At 49.8% G+C, this 17500-nt stretch overlaps 2 protein-coding genes across 11 annotated transcripts in view; one reads left to right on the forward strand and one right to left on the reverse strand.

Annotated features, from left to right (window-relative positions):
- LOC125954772 (probable methyltransferase TARBP1) overlaps positions 1-17500 on the forward strand; it is a 321619-nt gene that overhangs the window by 179774 nt on the left and 124345 nt on the right. The window lies entirely within an intron of this gene.
- Positions 1-17500, reverse strand: part of LOC125954766 (filamin-B) — a 73635-nt gene that overhangs the window by 46411 nt on the left and 9724 nt on the right. For 5 of the 10 annotated variants that reach the window (XR_007469061.1, XM_049685327.1, XM_049685325.1 and 2 more), the window contains exons 2-7: positions 14524-14948; positions 13809-14459; positions 13263-13747; positions 13003-13189; positions 11180-12914; positions 10944-11111 (exon numbers count right to left, since the gene is read on the reverse strand). Coding sequence is in view for 5 of the 10 variants with exons in the window: in XM_049685327.1 (XP_049541284.1) it covers positions 10944-11111; positions 11180-12914; positions 13003-13189; positions 13263-13747; positions 13809-14459; positions 14524-14757 (3460 nt within the window). In the remaining 5 variants the exon portion in view is untranslated. Of the gene's footprint in view, positions 1-7048; positions 7161-8547; positions 9182-10943; positions 11112-11179; positions 12915-13002; positions 13190-13262; positions 13748-13808; positions 14460-14523; positions 14949-16603; positions 17153-17500 lie in introns of those variants that run through there. The other 5 variants (XM_049685328.1, XM_049685332.1, XM_049685331.1 and 2 more) reach the window with 5 other exon arrangements.

Below are 17500 nucleotides of genomic sequence, written 5' to 3' on the forward strand. Positions count from 1 at the left end.
CATGTGTTTCGTTTCGTTTGGTCCGTCGCGAAGATGAAGGTTTGTTTTTTGTAAAGAAAACAAGAAGGATTTTAAGACCCACCAGAAAACAACACGCCGTTAGTGTACTGATCGGAAGCACACACACACACGATCGCGCAAGTAATAATGAGGAATAGGGCCCCCGAAATATGTGTGGCACTAACGGTTTTGGGTCACTTTCATTAACGAAAACATTAATAAATAATTCAATGCCTCGTCCTGGGCGTGAATGGTTGAACCGCTGCAGCGGTTGCTGTGGTCCTTCCTGCTTTCCTCAGCTCATCAGCTTCTCGGCGGGTGGAACCGGTTATATATAACGCGGGGAAGGCCGCGGTACCCCATCACCTCGCACACCCCAAAATTGGTAATTAACGGAGGCTGTCTGGCTGGCTGGCTGGCTGGCCGGGCCTTTTCTTCGCCTTTATTGACTTCCATTTCTCATTTCGATGCGCCTTGGGTGTGTTGTTTTTTGCAGTGGCCACCACCAGCACCACCACGCCACGCCACGCATGCAATCCATCAAACCTTCAACAACACACTTTGGCTTTCCTCGAACTTGGACGTCACGTGGTGAGGTGTTTTTTTTGGTTTTTGGTGGAAAAAAACGATTAATTTGTCGGTCGAATTTCGTTTTCACTGGACGCTTCCACCATCCGACTCAAGCGTGGCGACACGCGAGCTGAGCGAACCGGCCAGAAGCTGGGCGGCTCTGGCAAATGCAATTACCTATGCTCTGTACTGTTTCTCGGATTCGGGCGGACCGCCGGGTTGAGCGGTCACGAATAAATTTTGGCAACCCTGTCGCGACGGCCAACAACACATACACAAACACATATTGTGCAGCAAACGTCGCGCGGCATCGCGTTTAGGTGAAAGTTTGACGAAATGAAACCATCATGGATGGATAGTAACTTCTATTCTCACACAACCGACCAACCGGCAGAGTGGTTAATTATGTATTCTTTTGATGCTGGCTTGATGGTACACTACCCCACCTCCCGGTACATCGCTCGTCCGTCAACGGATATGTCAACGGAAGCCGCACCCGCAACTCCGCCCTTCCTCCATCCTTTTCCCGTTTGCTCTCGCGAGAAGGGCATTTGTTTGTAAATGCTGTCACGAGTTGCAGTTGCGATGGGATGATGTTGTGTTTGTCTAAAAGCCACCATTTTTGTTTTGTTGTTATTGTTGGGAAACATGGAATGGGTGAGGAGCGGTATGATATGAACGTGCGCACGCGGCTTTTATTGGATATCCGTTTCGTAAGACAAACCCCGAAACCGATGCTCATGCTGCTATCAAGCGACGTGAAGCGCCTTCGAAAGTACGCAGCACACGAAGTGGACACGTGGACTGTTACCAGAGGAAAACACGTTTCTCTATCGGTCCCGGGTGTACCGTGAGGAGGCAGGCAGGCCATCCACGCCCTAAAAATGCCAGCCCGGGAGAGAATCGTGGTCCGTTGGAATCGGCCGCAGATTAACATATCCCGCGCTGCTTCCTTTCGTTCATTCCGTCGGATGGTATGTCATCGGAGCGATCCGAGGCTCCGTGAAGCTGAAAGGAATGTGGCCCTTCCCCCCACCTCTCGTTCCGAAAACAACCACTTCCTTTCAGACACAGAGACCGCGCATTTTGGACAACGTGACAGAGTCTGGCGCACAATGGTCGTCGAAACGAGCTGAGACGATGGAGATAAAAATGTTTTTCTATTTCTGGTGACGAACCGGCCACCACCAGCGGGGGGACCGCGAGACCGGTTTTTCGGGTTCGGCGACGGCAACATGGCGGAGTGGAAAAAATGAATGGCCGACTGAGGCGCTGTAACTGTGCATAAAATTAGCATCGTTCACACGCACGACCATGGCGACGATGCTGATCGCATCCGACATCGACGGCGAGGGTTTATTGATTTTGAAGTTTTACTGTAGAACGAAAGACTTGAATGCGTGTGAAGAGGCGCGCATCGTAGCGGCGATGAAGCGTTGATCAATCGTGGTCGGAGTTTGCCAGATTATCGTCTCAATCTGTATTTCGTAATATTGTAATAAGCGTTTTTGAAACTTGAATCCAATTTTGTGGTTTGCGAGTTCGAATGAATCACTCAATAATGCACATACGAATAAATCCCTTTGCGATTTAATGACAATTTCTTTAAGATAACGGTTTCATTTTTGTTTCATGAGATTTACATCAAATTTGCATCACATGCTGAAATAGGAAATTCGATGCAAATTCGCAGAAATTTCAAAAATAAATAATTAAATAAATGCGTATTAATTTTGCACAAATAATTAAAAGTTTATAGTTGCGTTTGTTTTAAATATGTTCATATTGTTATACGAGACAAAATGAGAAAGGTTTTGCACATCAAGAGACATGGAAATGAGAAAGTTTTTGCATGTTAAACATTTAAGAGAGATGTTAGCAGAGCAATATTATGTACCCGTGCCAGTCATCCAGCTTTCTGTGTTATTGCCTCTGTATTATTACCAAAGAAAATCATACAATCGAAAGATCAACATCAACATGATGCCACTCCTTCTGATGCAGACAAACAGATTAGCAACACTTATGACTACTCGCTACAAAGGAACCAATGGCTAAACTGCACCTCCCAAAAACAATCCACCCCACACCAGGAGAAAAGTTCAACGATCGATGAAGTTATTATGATGTTACGTATGGAAAGCCACAATTTCATGGCGCATTGGCCACATTTAAATGCTGCACGTTTCGTTCCGACGTGCCTTGGAAGCCAACCAACAAAGGAATGCGTAAGCAGCATCGATCATTAGACAAATGTATTTATGAAAAACCCTCCCAAAAACCGATCCGTGATGATCGTGATCGGCAGCCAGGGCGGGGGGTGGGTTTGCATAACATCATAATACGCCATCGGCACGATCGGCCCCGTGTAAGCCCCGTGGTTGCGATTAATGCGATCACCCCGCCGGCGCATTGTTGGCAAGAAAAGCTAAACGACAAATGGTTTGCAACATATTTGCTAATATCCCGCGCCGCCATCCGCGGCGCGAATCCCCAAAATCCACCAGCGATCGCAACGAGCGGGACCTTTCCCGTCCTGGGGCGAAAAACACTTGACGCAATGTCCGGCCCAAAAACTGGCTTACTGGTCGTTGGCCGGGATTAAATGTGGAAAGCGAGTAAGTCGCTGGGCGGGCAGGTTGGCACAAAAACTTGTGAAATGAACGGCCAAGCAAGGCCACCGGGAGAAGGAAGGGCCCAATGCATCAGTCCAATGCTGAACGTTTTCCTTACGGCCGGCCGTCCCCGTGAGGGAAGGTTGTTTGGTATTTTAATGAGAAAGCAAGATAAATATGTTGCGTTGTTGGTGTTGGCTGCTGTTGTGGTCGTTGCAGATGTGGTGTGGAGGCCGAGCGACCACAACGCGCTTCTTCCCTTCTTCCTTGGGATGCGCACCACCACCAAAGGAGTGCCGAAAGTGATCGAAACTTTCCTTCCTTTCCACGCTAACTCGATAATCGTGGATTCGTGGCATAAATGGTTACACGCAGGGCTATGCTCGTGTGCTCGGACACACCAGCACACTCGTCGCCTGCTTCTTTGTGAAGCCTTTTTGGTGGAGCCTTAAAACAACAAAACGACCAACACAGCAGCGAACGGTACGGTGGACGAGGAGCTGAATCTCTGGTCATCTTTGCGTCGATGCTTCAACGAAGCAAAACTTTCTCCCAGAAGTGATCAGCAGCTTTAACTCCCCTCCAGCACACCACAACACAGCACATCTCCCCACCGTAGGGGAGATCTGCTGCTATATTGGTCGCGCGAACTGACGGTCTGTCCGTCTGTCCGTCCGTCTGTCTGTCTATCTGTTGCACTTTCGATTCACTTATCTATGCTCTGTTCACTCACTCACTCGCGCCTTCTCAGTCTCTCTCTCACTCTTCAACATCAAGTCTGTGGCGCGCAAATCGCTCCTATTTTGCAGCCGTTTTAGGCCATTAAGCATTTGGACACACTCGATTGGCGAACGGAAACCGGCGTCCGTTTTGCATCGGTGTTTTGCCCGCCGGCGTACCGAGCCTTAAATTCGTTTTTATTACGTAAAATTACGGAACCGTGCCATGTTAATCGTTGGGTAATTAAAACTAATCGAAGAGGCCACCGAAACACTGCAAACCAGGCTGGACTGGAGGAAGCTGGATTGAGTTCGTTAGAAGTGCGCCGCAGCAGCATTTCGGAAAACAATCGGCAGTTTGCTGTATGCTTTGTGATGCTGTTGATACGAAGGTGAAAACATACCCATTATGATGAGGTCGCTGGAGAGTACACTTCTGAGTAAAGTATCACTTTCAAGACAGTTAAATTTCTTTCGTAAATGTACATCTTCACGACGCCGGAAAAACTGCAACCGATTAGAGAGAGGGGCAATGCACTAAAGTGATGCATTTGGTACTCTATGGCTACTGCGCGTTGGTTGATGATGCGCTTGGTAACTGGCGATGATTGTTTCGTTCGCCTACTACATATTTATGCCAAACAGTGAAGAAGGCACATTTTGCGCAACTGTTCAAAACGTCAATTACCGGCCCCGATTCGGGTCGATCAAAGCGAGCGGATCAGCTTTCCCTCTTGTCCTCTCTCTCTCTCTCACTCTTGCTGTCAGTCTCACGATCTTGATATGCTCAGACGCTCAGATACTGCGTACACGCTCTGCAGAGTGCCGAACCACATCTCATGATGGTACACAATTGGTTTTCCATTCGCAAACATACGCCCAAACCATTAGTCAGCGTGGAGTAAAGGAAGCCATCTTTGATAATTCGCGATCGCATAAACGGCGATTAAAGCGGCACACAAACTGAAAAGTAATGCAACCGGCCTGTGGCATGGACCTTGGGAGTTGAATGCGAGTTCTAGGATAGAAGGTGAGGTGGCAAAACACCGGACGGAGGTTTGCTGACTGCTTGCGGCGCAGGCATAAGCTGGCTGCCGGTTTGCGCAGGGAGTGGTGCGGTGCGGTGCGCAGCGCGGTGTGTCATCAACCTTGGAACTGGCTTCACCTCGCGCCCACCGTGCGATTCTCACACAAAACATTCTTGTTTCATTCCCCCGCCATCGTTGTCGTCATCGCCGTCCCAAAACATAGGTAGGTTTTGGTTCGAAAAGCAAAGAAAACAAAATGGAGGTTGGACAAACAACAACCAGGGGGGCGACGACGACGCTACGGAGAACCCGCGAGAAACCCGTGGCCAGAATGTAAACTTTGCGGTGGAGCGAAAACCGCGAAATTGCCTGGACTGGGAGTGGAACTGGGGGTCTCCCCTCTAGCAACACACCACTCCCACCTTCATCCGGGGAGAGGCCGTCTTCATCGCGACACCGTTGCAACATTCTAACGCTTGGCACTTGGCGAGCTCGATCGTTCTTCCCCGGCCGCACTCGCGGGTGGTGAGTAAGCTCAGCATAACGCGTTGTGGTGGCCCACGCACGACGCCATTTCAAGCCAGTACGCCTTCTCCACCTCACCATCGAAGTGGGGGCCCACAAACTGGGGAAGATTTCTCCAACGGAAGGGCTCAGCGTGAGAGCAACCGAAACGGCCAAACGCGCGTCATTCCTTTGCCTTGCCGGGTTTTCTGCCCTTTACGCACCGTTTGGCACCGCCACCGCGAGCGATGATAAATCTTATCATTGTTTGTGTGATCCATCCATTCATCGTGGTGGCGGTGGCGAAGGTCTGTCTTGCGAAGGTCTGGCAAGATGTGTCTCCACGACGCACCACCACCACGCTGCGAGTTCGTTTGGTGATTTCCGGCGAAAGAAAACCTTCGCTTCGCCTCCTTGGGCCGCCCTCCGTCCCACCGCCTAAATGGGTCCATTGTTAAAGCCACTTGGAATGGCGGCGGCGGCTTTTTTTTTTTCGACAGGATGGACTTGCTGCCTGTTGCTCGGTTTGGTTGGTTTGTGTTAAATGGTTTCCGGTTGGGTCCGAGCACTCCGAGAAACTGCAAATTTCATGAATCGTGGAAATGCCCGTGGATCACAATTCAAGGGCAACCCTCAATTGTGACCTGGCCGTTGCTGATGATGACGACGAGCGCTTTGCGAGCCGCGTGTAGAACAAGCCAAAGAGACGCTGATGGTAGAAAGCTTGTTAACAGTGTTGTGCTGCAAATGCGCTGTTGTACAACACAAATTGCAGGAGACAGGAACACCCCATAAATGGTGGCCGTTTCTAACGGATGTTGCTACCTGCTAGGAGGCGTTCTAGTGTTGCATTCTATGCAACGCGCACCTCACAGATCGTAATTAATCTTTCTCTCTCTCTCGCTCTCCACCCCTGGTCGGTACGACTGGAATGCACCCCGGGGCCGGGAGAGAAAACCGATATCTTGGGCAACGGCAGCCCACGGTTTCAAACGGTACCTCATGCGCGCTCTCTCTCACTCGTACTACCTATCGTTGCTAGTGATCCCATCCTGCCGTGCATGTTGTTGCGAGGCTTTCGGATCTCTGGTACGATCCGATCCGCGCACTGCATGAGGTTTTATGCTGCGTTCCCACTATGCTTTTGATCGAAGTCGATGTGTATACGTGTGTGTGTGTGTGGACGTGTCTCAGTTTAATCTGTTCCGTCGTAGGAGCCCAAGGAGAAACCGAGATTTACACAACTTGAAGAGAGACGGAGAGACGGAGAGAGAGAGAGATCGAACGAGAGAGCGCTCCAACATGAATCGAAGCCGTCCAGAATCTGGGTCAGGCCACACCGTTGCCACCGTTGTTGGGCTGCTGCGGTTTGCGGTGCGGTGCGGTGCGACTGCCTGGAATACGTTGAACTTCGCTTCCAACGCAACGCAGCGCGCAGAGCAAGGGAATGGAAAAAGCTGCTGGATGCTGGTACTGATGGACTGGGCGCTGGCGGTTGGTACATTAGAATACGATTCTTGGATTTACGGTAGTTTCTACCTCGAAGTACGAGTCGTTTCTGGGACTAGTTGCTTAGCATAAGATTGTGTCGAGGAAATTAATGAAAACTTACGATGCTTTTGCTTAATCCTATCGTTAAACGTTGCCCACTCTGGTCACCACCACCGGAACCGCTGCCACTGTTGCTTCTGCTGCTGTTGCTTTTGTTGATGATGCTGCTGCTGCTATTTGATACAGTAGCCGTAGATTTTTAGGGCGAACACAACAACGACGTTAAGTTACGAGCGAAAGGAGACGAAGACGAAGCAACACAGGTGGAGAAATGGAGGCAAAGCGAATAAGACATTCCGGAAAGGATCGAACCGACGGAGGGCCTTCTCTTCGTCCTTCTTTCCTTCGTCTCCTTTGCACATACACACATACGCGCCCATAGCAAAGCGCTACCACTACCAACACCACAGAGATGGTCACCACCCAAAAGCGCAGCACCCTCCAGTCAGGGAGTCAGTGGAAGTAGCGAGACGATCATTAATATTTAAAACATTCGGTTATTCTGATTTCATGCTAATCTCATTCGCTGGCTCCAGTTGAAACTCGAACTGTGCGTGTGCCCCCTTGCGTTCAGTGGCCATCTCATCGCTCCCATGTTAATCCACCACCAACGAGCCCCCGGAACGCGATAAAGCTTGGTTGCGTGCGTGCGTGCACCGGGAGAAAGAAAGAACGAGGAAGAGATGTTGTCTGGCTGGACGGATTTTTTTTAGAAAGCTAAATTCCGAAGCCGAATTCCATCTCAGGATGGCCGGAGTAGGGGATGATGGGAAAACAAGGCAAACGACGGCAACGACGGTGACGATGGAAACGACGATGACAAAGGTGAAGATGACAACAACAACAATGCACACGATCGTATGCAGGTAGGGTAGAAGGGAGGCAGGAGGAAGAACAAGCTAACGGCGAGTGTCACAATACTCGGGAGCAGCCGACGCATGCAAACGAACTTCGAACTGTCACGTCAGCTATAGCTTGCGATCCGTTGGGACTTTTCTTGAAGACGATGATCACGCGCGCGCGCGCTCGCGAACCCACATACACACATACACTTTGGCTGTGTGGTGCGATCACAATATCAGGCGAAAGCCGCTCGCGCAAAAACGGATCGTCGCGGCGGGGCTCTAGAAGAAGAAACAGTCACGCAAAGAACGCGCGCTCACGACTTTAAACCACCCTTCGGACGACGATCTTGTGGTTTAACGATCAAACACACACACACACGCGTGAGCACACACACATTCAAACTCACACCTTAAACGGTGATGGCAAACACATTGGCGAGGTTTATCTGTGTGGCAAAGGTTCTGCCATTAAGGAATTGGCCCCTGAATCATCTCTCGTCAGCAAACCCGTTTCACGAACAGATCACGCTCCCGGCCGTTGATCACTAGAAGGCGTTGTGATCGGTAGTAGTACGCATCACAACCAGGAGAAGAAACTTAAAAACACGTCTCCCTATTGGCACACACACACACACGTTCGCGCTTACTCGCGCCCCTACGCACCAGATCACACAAGTGCTCAATTCCCCCGGGGGAACGGACAGACAACACACACCTCTTGGGATCTTCTCCCTTCTTTCCTTCTTCGGCTTTTCTTCGATCGCACAACCCACTTGCTGCTGGCTGCGATGGTTGGCTGGTTGGCTACGCTTACGCTTCTGGTATGCTATATATTCCTCGCTCCCTTTCGCTCGCACACTAGCACATTGCTTCTTTCGATCTTCTTCCTTCTTCTGGGTGACTTTCGTCTTCTTCGGGCTCAAGAGACGCGCGCACTGGCCGACTTGGCGTTTCTCTGGTACACCGACGGATTTCGTCGACTGGTTCGCGGGACGGTTAAAAGGAAACTGAGAAGTGACTGCGTGCGTTGCGGTGGTTCGAGCGGTGGCCGCTCTCCCGGAGAGATCGTTCGCTCGAGATCGCGCCTTCTCGAGAGCGAGAGCGAATACAGATCGTACCAAAAAGACACAAAGACAAACACACCTGGCAGTGGCTCATCCGTGGGAGGTGCGGGCACAACATGCGTTTTCCCGGGCCAAAGTGAGTTCATTCCGTTCGGTGGCTCGATCATGATCGAGTCGAATGAACTTTTTATCGACGAAGATCACTAAATGCTTCGCTGGCTTTGAGGTGATCTTCACGATCCTGGAGGATTCTTTTCATGGAATTTCAAATGTAGCGATTTGATATCGAAATGAAGATCGATTCGAGATCGTCAAATTCATTTATGGTATCATTCACCGCGGTCACGATCATTTCTATCACGAGAAAAATGTTCACGTATAGGTAAAAGTATAAGATCATTCAGAATAAAGTAAGAGATGAAGTACACGAGGAATGAAGTGTTATCTAGGTAGAACGAACATCATCATCTAGATTCCAATTGCCTAACATCACGAGAATTTTCCAGCACTGTAATGTGCTCTGCTTCTCGCTTATCGCATATTAAAAGCTTTTCGCATCATGTTCAAAAAAGTATTATCTTCTGTGGTGTTAAATCGACAATGGAAATTGTAAGAGATTCGAGCAAGAGAATATGCATCACATTATCTCTCGGATATCATTCTTAATTCTTCCATTTTCATGCAAATAGAATAATTGCTGATTCAATGTCTACTATGTTCTAGAAGAACTTGTCGATTTTTAAAATAAATATTCTAAAATCTTCAATGAGGATTTCAGACGTACAGGTAGAGCACAACAAATGCGTATCTCCAATAGCACTCATTGAATGACATATTATCAAAAAGAATCCCATCGAAGCCATCTACCTCGTTGAAACAGAAGGTGGTATGCGATGAACCATGAAGTTACAGAGCAATACGTAAGTAGCATCGCAATACGAGTGGTTGTAGAGCATGAGGGAAAGGATACTACAAACTTGGACCAACACACGACAAAAAATGTGATCCATATGCTTCCTCACGATAATGGATCGCCACCATTTGGCGGCACCATTAGTGGCATTAGTACCGGATGCCTCGAAATGATCTATTCGATATCGAACATCCAATAAGCCGATCTTATTAGACGAAAGCGAACCGAAAGGCACAGCAGGCCGACAACACAGCAGCTGAACCATTACGAACCAAATAACATCGGAATAAATTTAAAACAAACACCGGGGTCCATTCACCCTTGAATGTCGCTCCGTAGCGTCTTCATATCGTTGCGCTAGTGTGGCATGATTGATTGGCGCAGCCCCGGGGGTGGGAGTTGAATTTATAATTCCGAAGTGAGGAACCAGCTTTCAAAGTGCGAAATGGCATTAACGCGAATGAATTGTCAATCGCGCGTTCGACTGATATACGGGGGAAGGTTACTCAACGGACGAACCATTTCTGGTAGATTCCAACTGTGCAGATCGCGTTTCTTTCCGCCTTTTACCCCCATTGGTTGAAGGATTAGGGCTGTAAGCCCAGGGTTCCGTCTAATCTTATCGCCGTTTGATAATTAAAATTGAATTTTCTGTTTGTCACGTTCAGCATCAACGATGGTCATTGAAGTCTTTCGTGTCTTCCGCATGTGAAAAAGGACAAAACGGAAGCATAGAACGTGATCTGATTGTGTAGATCCCCCATCCATTAGGATTGACTCGTCGTAACATCACATAAACTTAGATTTTTATTCACAAACATTAAATCGAATGAGAGGAGCGCGCGAGTCCCAAAGGCGGGTGATAAGCGACGAACCCCCCCGCCTCATGTTGCCGGCATGCTGTTACCCTCCACGCAGGCGCTGCCAGTGACTGAGCTGTGGTTTACTGTTGCTATTGTTGGAAAAAAGGTACAATCTCGACATTATGAGCCCTTAATCGAGACGAAAAGAAGAAAGAGAGAGAATTTTCGATCATGCTGCGATCCTCGAATAACGATTTTCCCAATTTTCCTCAACCCAACGCGGTGCTGAAAACGATCGATGGAGTAAAATGAAAAGGGAGCAACCACTTACCGGGTACGGTTTCCTCGTTGAACGTTATCTGAACCGTGTGGACACCAGACTCGTGCGGTGTGAAGCTCGCGATAAATCGCTGATTACCGAGCGCCCGCACGGCCGACGTCACGCGGCCACCATTAACGAGGATCTCCAGATTGCCCGAGCCCGCCTGTGATCCATCGACTGCGCATCAGAAAATTAAAAGTGTTAATAATGCAGAATGTCGAAGCATTGACCGCCTCAATACTTACTCTCAAACTCCACCGGACGCCCGAGAACACCATCGGGAATGTCCTGAACGCGGATCGCCCGTGCACCGCTTACATCACGACCGATCGGCTCGAAACCTCCCTTCAGCTGCGATTGTGAGCTATACTTTTCGAACTTTTCGTTCGTTTCCGTCCGATAGTTCTTCAGATAACCCCCCGGCCGATAGAGACCCTCGTCATCGATCGTAATTTTCCGTTCTGCTGTGCCGGAATTGTTGCGCTCGGTCCCGAGCGAGAACTTGTTAAAGTGTGTGTTCTGCTCGGTCTGATTGTCGAGCGTCGAGCGATCGTACGTCAGGTCGGTGTTGAGCTGCCGTTCCGTCAGGTTGGCCAACGATTCCAGTGAGTTCTGGGAGAACAGATGCTTCGTCTTGTTGATCACGTCGTAACTATCGCGACGGGACGGTGCACCGTTCAATCCATTCGTCGTCACCTTAATGTTGGACGAATAGTCGACGGTGGACGGTGGTTGGGTTGGACTGCGCAGTCGATCGAACGCTAGCGTCGGGCTGTCCCGCGATGTCACGACATCCCGCTTGACGGTCGTCTTGTAGGAATGGTTCCGTTCCGTCACCTGGTATGTGCCGTTGGATTTTTCGTGCACCGCGATCGGACTGGCCATCCGTTGCTGCTCGATGATGACCGGTGATGGGATGTAACGCGAGTTGCTGGTCGTCGTAGTCGTCGTCGTAATGATCGGTGGTTTTGGGCTTGCCCGGGATTCGTGCATCACCGTCGCCGATACCGTTTGAGGACTCTTCAGCCCCGGACTGGCCCGAATGTGTGCGATCGGGCTCTCGCCATCGACCATCGATGTGCGGATCGTCTTCGTCGTGTGGTTCTCGGTGCGGATCGTCTTTACGTAGGATGAGTTCAGACCACCACCACCATCCGTCTCCACCAACGTGCGACCAACGGCCGTCGATGGGCTTTTACGTTCATCGGAGTTACGCCGTTGCGAAAGCAGCTCCGTGCTGCGCCGGAAACCATAATCCGGCTCGGTGGTTCCCGTCGTTACGGTCGTTGTCGTGTGGAAAAGCTTCGGTGAGGGGCTATGGCGTGCGGAAGGTGAAATGACGCGGCTCGTGTACGTCTCCTTGCTGGTGCTGCTCTTAAGGAAACTATTCTGATCGTAATCCTGCGGCGATCGGCTACCGGATTTAACCGGCTGTTCACGGAGCACCGTCACCGGTGAGTAAATGTCCCGCCGATCCGCTGTCGCTTTGCGCGTCAACGAAGAGGAATTAAAGTGATACGAAGGACTCTCCGAACGCAACCGTCCATCGTGGTGCTGATGCGGACTGCTGCGTGTCTTTCCGGAGCGCCCCTTCGAGCCCACCTTCATGATAAACGGTGAACCCTTCACGTCGTACCCGTTGAAGTACACGTACACACGGTGTTTACCGTTCGAGCGTGGCATAAAGGTGACCTGGTACTTGTTTTCCTGCAGCTTCTCGACCGAACAGACGAGCGAACGCTTCTCGTGCACGATATCGACGTGCAGCTCGCCGGCCACACCGACACCCCGGGCATCGACCTCGAACGAGTGTGCCCGGAGGGGCATGGCACCGTCGAGCCCGTGCACGGAGACACCGCTCGGATCGAACACGGCACAGGTGAAGGGACCGCCCTGGATGTGGCGCCCCTGGTACGTTATGGCAATTTCCCAAACGCCGGCCTCGTCCGGCTTGAAAATGGCACTATGTCCTTCCTCGATCTAGAGCGAGACAGAGAGAGCAAGAGAGAGATACAGTTAGAGAGAAAGAGAGAAAATAGAGAGTACAGGAGGTCACGGTGCTTGGTACCTTCTTCAACGGACACTTGAGCGGACGCCCGGAAGGACTGTAGGCGGTGACCAGGATGTCCTCGGTTTTCGGTGCACCGGTGGCATTGACCAGCACTTCCACAAGGCTTCCGAGGGCGCACGGTGCCATACCGGGCGGTGCGACGTGTACAAGCCTTGGGAGTACCCGGAAGAAGTGGCCACCAAGTCTGCGGAAAGCCCCGAACGCGAATCATATTATTAGTGAACAGGCGAACGATCGATCGTTCGAGAGGCACTTACGTATTATCATCGACCTCGAGCACGATCTCGTGCATCCCGTACTTATCCGGCAGGAACGTACCCTCACCGCGCGGTCCCAACCTCACCGGATGCAGCGCATTGCTGTTCGGTTGACTGACGTAAGCGCGCACCTTCGTCAGATCGACATCACGGGACAATGCTTCGACACGGAAGTTCGTCGGTTCACCGACCCGCCCGGATGTGCTCTCCAGGTGTACGGTCAGTAGATTGGTGAGCGGAGGGCGTGGTATGACCCAACGTAACCACGTCGTGTACGCCATCACACCGAGGTGCTCCTCATCGGCCGTCGCCATATCGCGTGCTGCCAGGACTGGCTTTACGCCCAGCTTCAGGCCACCATCGATCACCTTCTGTTGGTTGCTTTCCCACTGGGCAGGGTCCGAGCTGAGCTTGCCAGGTTCCGGCACCTGTCCACCGAGATCCTTGATGATCTCGCAGAACACTTTACCATCGTTGAAGTCGGTCTGGAAGGGACACGAGAGAGAATCTCAGTCGAAGATCATACTTTTCGACGAACAGACTTACCGTAAAATTGCTGACAGGACGCTTGATCTGTCCATTGACCCACTTCATCGTGGCATTATACCCGGGGCCACCGGGACGCATAAAGTACGACAGGTACGTCATACCGGACAGCTCATCGAGCCACCGCGACGCCAGATACTCCGGTTCGAGTACCTTCGGTATGCCGAACCGTTCGTACGCCAGGTTCATGGCCCGCTCGCAGTTCCGTACCGATTCGTTCTGGTTAAGGGTGCGCCAGTGAGGGAACAGTCCCGGTTCACAGTAATCGAGCAGAGCGGACAACAGTACACCACTGTTCCAGTCCGTCGTCAGGTTGGACACTTTGCAATCGGGCAGAGCGGCCTGAAGCCAGGCGAGCATCAGTTTACGCGGTGGGAACTTGCTACGTCCGATCTGGTAGCGTACGATCAGTGACCAGATGAGACCGAGGATTAGCTTCACGTTGCCGTTGACGATGTCCACGTTACCGATGTTGACCAGCTTGACGCCGTCCGCCTCGATCGCGTTCAGAGCCGTCGTGACGTTCTCGAGGTAGTGATGCTGATTGGCAGGTCGCTTGTTCCACGATGGCTTCAGGGGACGTTTCTGCAAACCCTCGACCAGGGCGCAGAGGAACGTTCCATCGCAGAAATCCTCATGGAACTCAATCACCTGCCAGAGAAGGAGAGTTGCCGTTAGTGGAGGTTCAAGTACTCCAACATCCGACCTGTGTTACCTGTAGTCCGGATTCACGTAGATGCTCGTTAACCCAGTTCTTGAAGGTGTTCGCCTGGATCTCGACCCACAGGTCCTCGTTGCCACGGATGTTCATACCCTTCGCGGCCGTTCCTTCCGGTGAGCGGGCCACCAGACCCGCCTGTGTGATTTTCTGCAACTCCGTCTTGCCATCGGGCGTGTGTTGCAGCAGGCCGGCATGTGTGATCCTGGCTCCCTTCGGTAGCTCCATCATTCCCTTCTTCCTTCGATCACCCTCTCTCTCTCTCTCTCGCTCTCTCGCCTCTTCTTTCCTTTCCGATTCTCGTTGTCGTCGCTGCCGTTCGGGTTACGTTAACGGCCGGATGTTGTTGTTGTTGTAGCGGGAGTTGACGTTTGGCCCTTGGTCGCTGGCACTCAGACACTGTGGCTGCACATTTTACGAACCTGAATAATTGTAAAAGGCAGAACAGCGATGTAAGTGTGAAGTGCTGTAACACTCCGATTGTGTTTTTTTTGTTGATCTCGATATCTAGTGGTGTTTGTTTGTTTTTTTCTTTCTTTCTGGAGTTCTCTCTCGTACGAGCGATCGCACCAGAGTGAGGTGCGTCGCGAGTTACGCGGACGGTTTTGTGCACAAAAGCGACTCGACGGAGGACACACAAATGAACGCGAGGGGTGGCGACGGATGTGAATGGTTCTTGGAGGCTTTCGTCCGGCAGGAAAAGGCGAACGAAACGAACGATCAAAAACAACGCACGGTCATGAGCTGAAGAAGCGGGCAAAAGGAAGCCGGAAGAGGTGACGAAGCGCGCGATTTGGAATGATTATAACTGGGGCCTCTTTTTTTTTGTCTTATGAAATTATTAACGCGCACTACGCGCACCAATCGTTATCGAGCTCCGTTTATGGCGAACAAGCAGACGGTAGTACAACGTTGGTTTGTTTTATAGTTCCGTGGTTTCGCGGGCTGAGTATTTCAAGGACGTTCGGCAATTATTAGGTCAGTAGTTAGAGGGAGGAAGTAGGTTGGTCGAAGGTTGGTCGTATTGGGCGTGTAGATGGTCTATTTTCATGATCAGGATGTAGAAAGCGATTAACGCCTTAGCTGGTCATCGATACAGTCGATTCGTTTTCAATCAGTAACGATCTTTAATGTATTGTGTGCAGTAGAAGACGAAGACAATTTAATGGTATTGTTAAACGACTGGGTCAGATCACAAGACACCGGTCATTGAGAGCAATGAATCGGAGAAATAAATGCAAATGCACCAAACAACGAATCAAGCACCTGGTTCTTTGCAATTTTATACACGTTGAATGTCATCATTTAATTCAACGAGATAAGATGATAATGCTGTACATTGATAAACGGATTTTTACAAATAAAAAAATCTATTGTGAAGGGAGGTTCATATTTTATCGAATATGGTAAAAAAAACTTTTTATATATTGAATATCTGAATTGAAATGGAGTGAATATAAAAGATTGCAATTACAGAAAATTGCTAGTACTTTTCGTTAGTCACTCATATTTTTGATTGCCGGTAAAAACAAGTTTCCATTGTTTTTTCATAATCTAAGCAATGTCAAACAGACTTTCTTTCGAAATCGAAATCGAAGACACATTTAAAAAATGGTGCTCGCAGTTGCTTGAATTTCAGATTGTGTGGCAGCTATTTTCATTTTCGCTTTATTTTTAATTGGTTGCTAAGGATGCCATTTTGCATCTTGATACATGTTAAAGTATTCTCATTAATCACATCGTAATAAATTAGTCAATGACTTGCTTAGTAACAGGTTGTCGTTGCCTATGGATGAACTTCTCTCTTCTCCTTTTATTATCTCCTTTATTTTTTTAGATATTAGTTTAATTTGAACTAGTTCCTCGGTGTCACAGATGCACAAGGAAGACTGAAGAGTTCGCATTGACAAAGGATCAAATCTAGACGAAGTCAATGAACAAAGTGATCGTAAATACGAACGAAGATCTTCGATAGTTCCTCGCTTTTTTAAACATGCTTTTCTTATTAAAAAAATATAGTTTTTAGCTTACTGACATGAATACAGTGTAGCGAATTCTTTTCGCTAATCCTACAAACCTATTTCCTTGTGGCTCGCCTTGAATATACCACCAACCGACTGTTTACCAGTGAAACGACCCTGTTACTAGAAACAAATAGCCGACGCACATACCTACACCTAATGCACCCAACCTCGATACTAAACGAACGCATTATCGATAGCCATAAAGCAAGCATACCACGAGCAACCGAGCCGCCTAACGATTTGTGCGGAACAAAGCACTGTCACTGCGGCCTCCACCGCCGCCCATCTGTTTGTTTAACCAACTGCAAACTGCGTACACGAGGCCAGACCGTGCACCGCCTGAAACACATCGACACCTGCACCTCGCAAAGGGCTTCCAACCCTACCGACCTCCCCCCTTTTTGGTCAGTTCGGTATTTACCTTTCCTCCATTTCGCTTCCCAACAACAACAACAACAACGACGGTGGCCAGTCCAGGTGGAACAACGTGTGGTGATGACGTAATTAGAGGAACGGCAACCCCCACCCCACTCAGCACACGGACGGCATCGTGAGTTGCTGAGCGCTAAACAACAACCATAGCGACGATCAGTTCGACGATCAACCTTTCCGCGAGGATGAAAGGAAGGAGGAAGGCCCCCTGCTCCACGCACCAGCAAGTTGCCAGTGTGCGAGTGGCACTCATTTGAAGCGTTTTCCGGCCACTCGTTTGAAGCGTTTTTTGAATTTGAAGCGCGAGTTCCAGTCCAGTGACGTCGATCGTCGATTGCTTCTCAACAACAGCTGGCCACTTTTCGTGCCTTATACGTCCGAGCGAGCTGATTTTCCCACTACCTTACAACCCCAATTAAAGTCGAATACAGCGGTCGAACGATTTGCGGCTCAATTAGCTCTCGTCGAGAATTAATTTATGTTAGAATCGATTCTAGGAAAGAAAAAAAAAACGATTT

Source organism: Anopheles darlingi, chromosome 3 (genome assembly GCF_943734745.1).
Source record: "Anopheles darlingi chromosome 3, idAnoDarlMG_H_01, whole genome shotgun sequence".
NCBI classification, from domain to species: domain Eukaryota; kingdom Metazoa; phylum Arthropoda; class Insecta; order Diptera; family Culicidae; genus Anopheles; species Anopheles darlingi.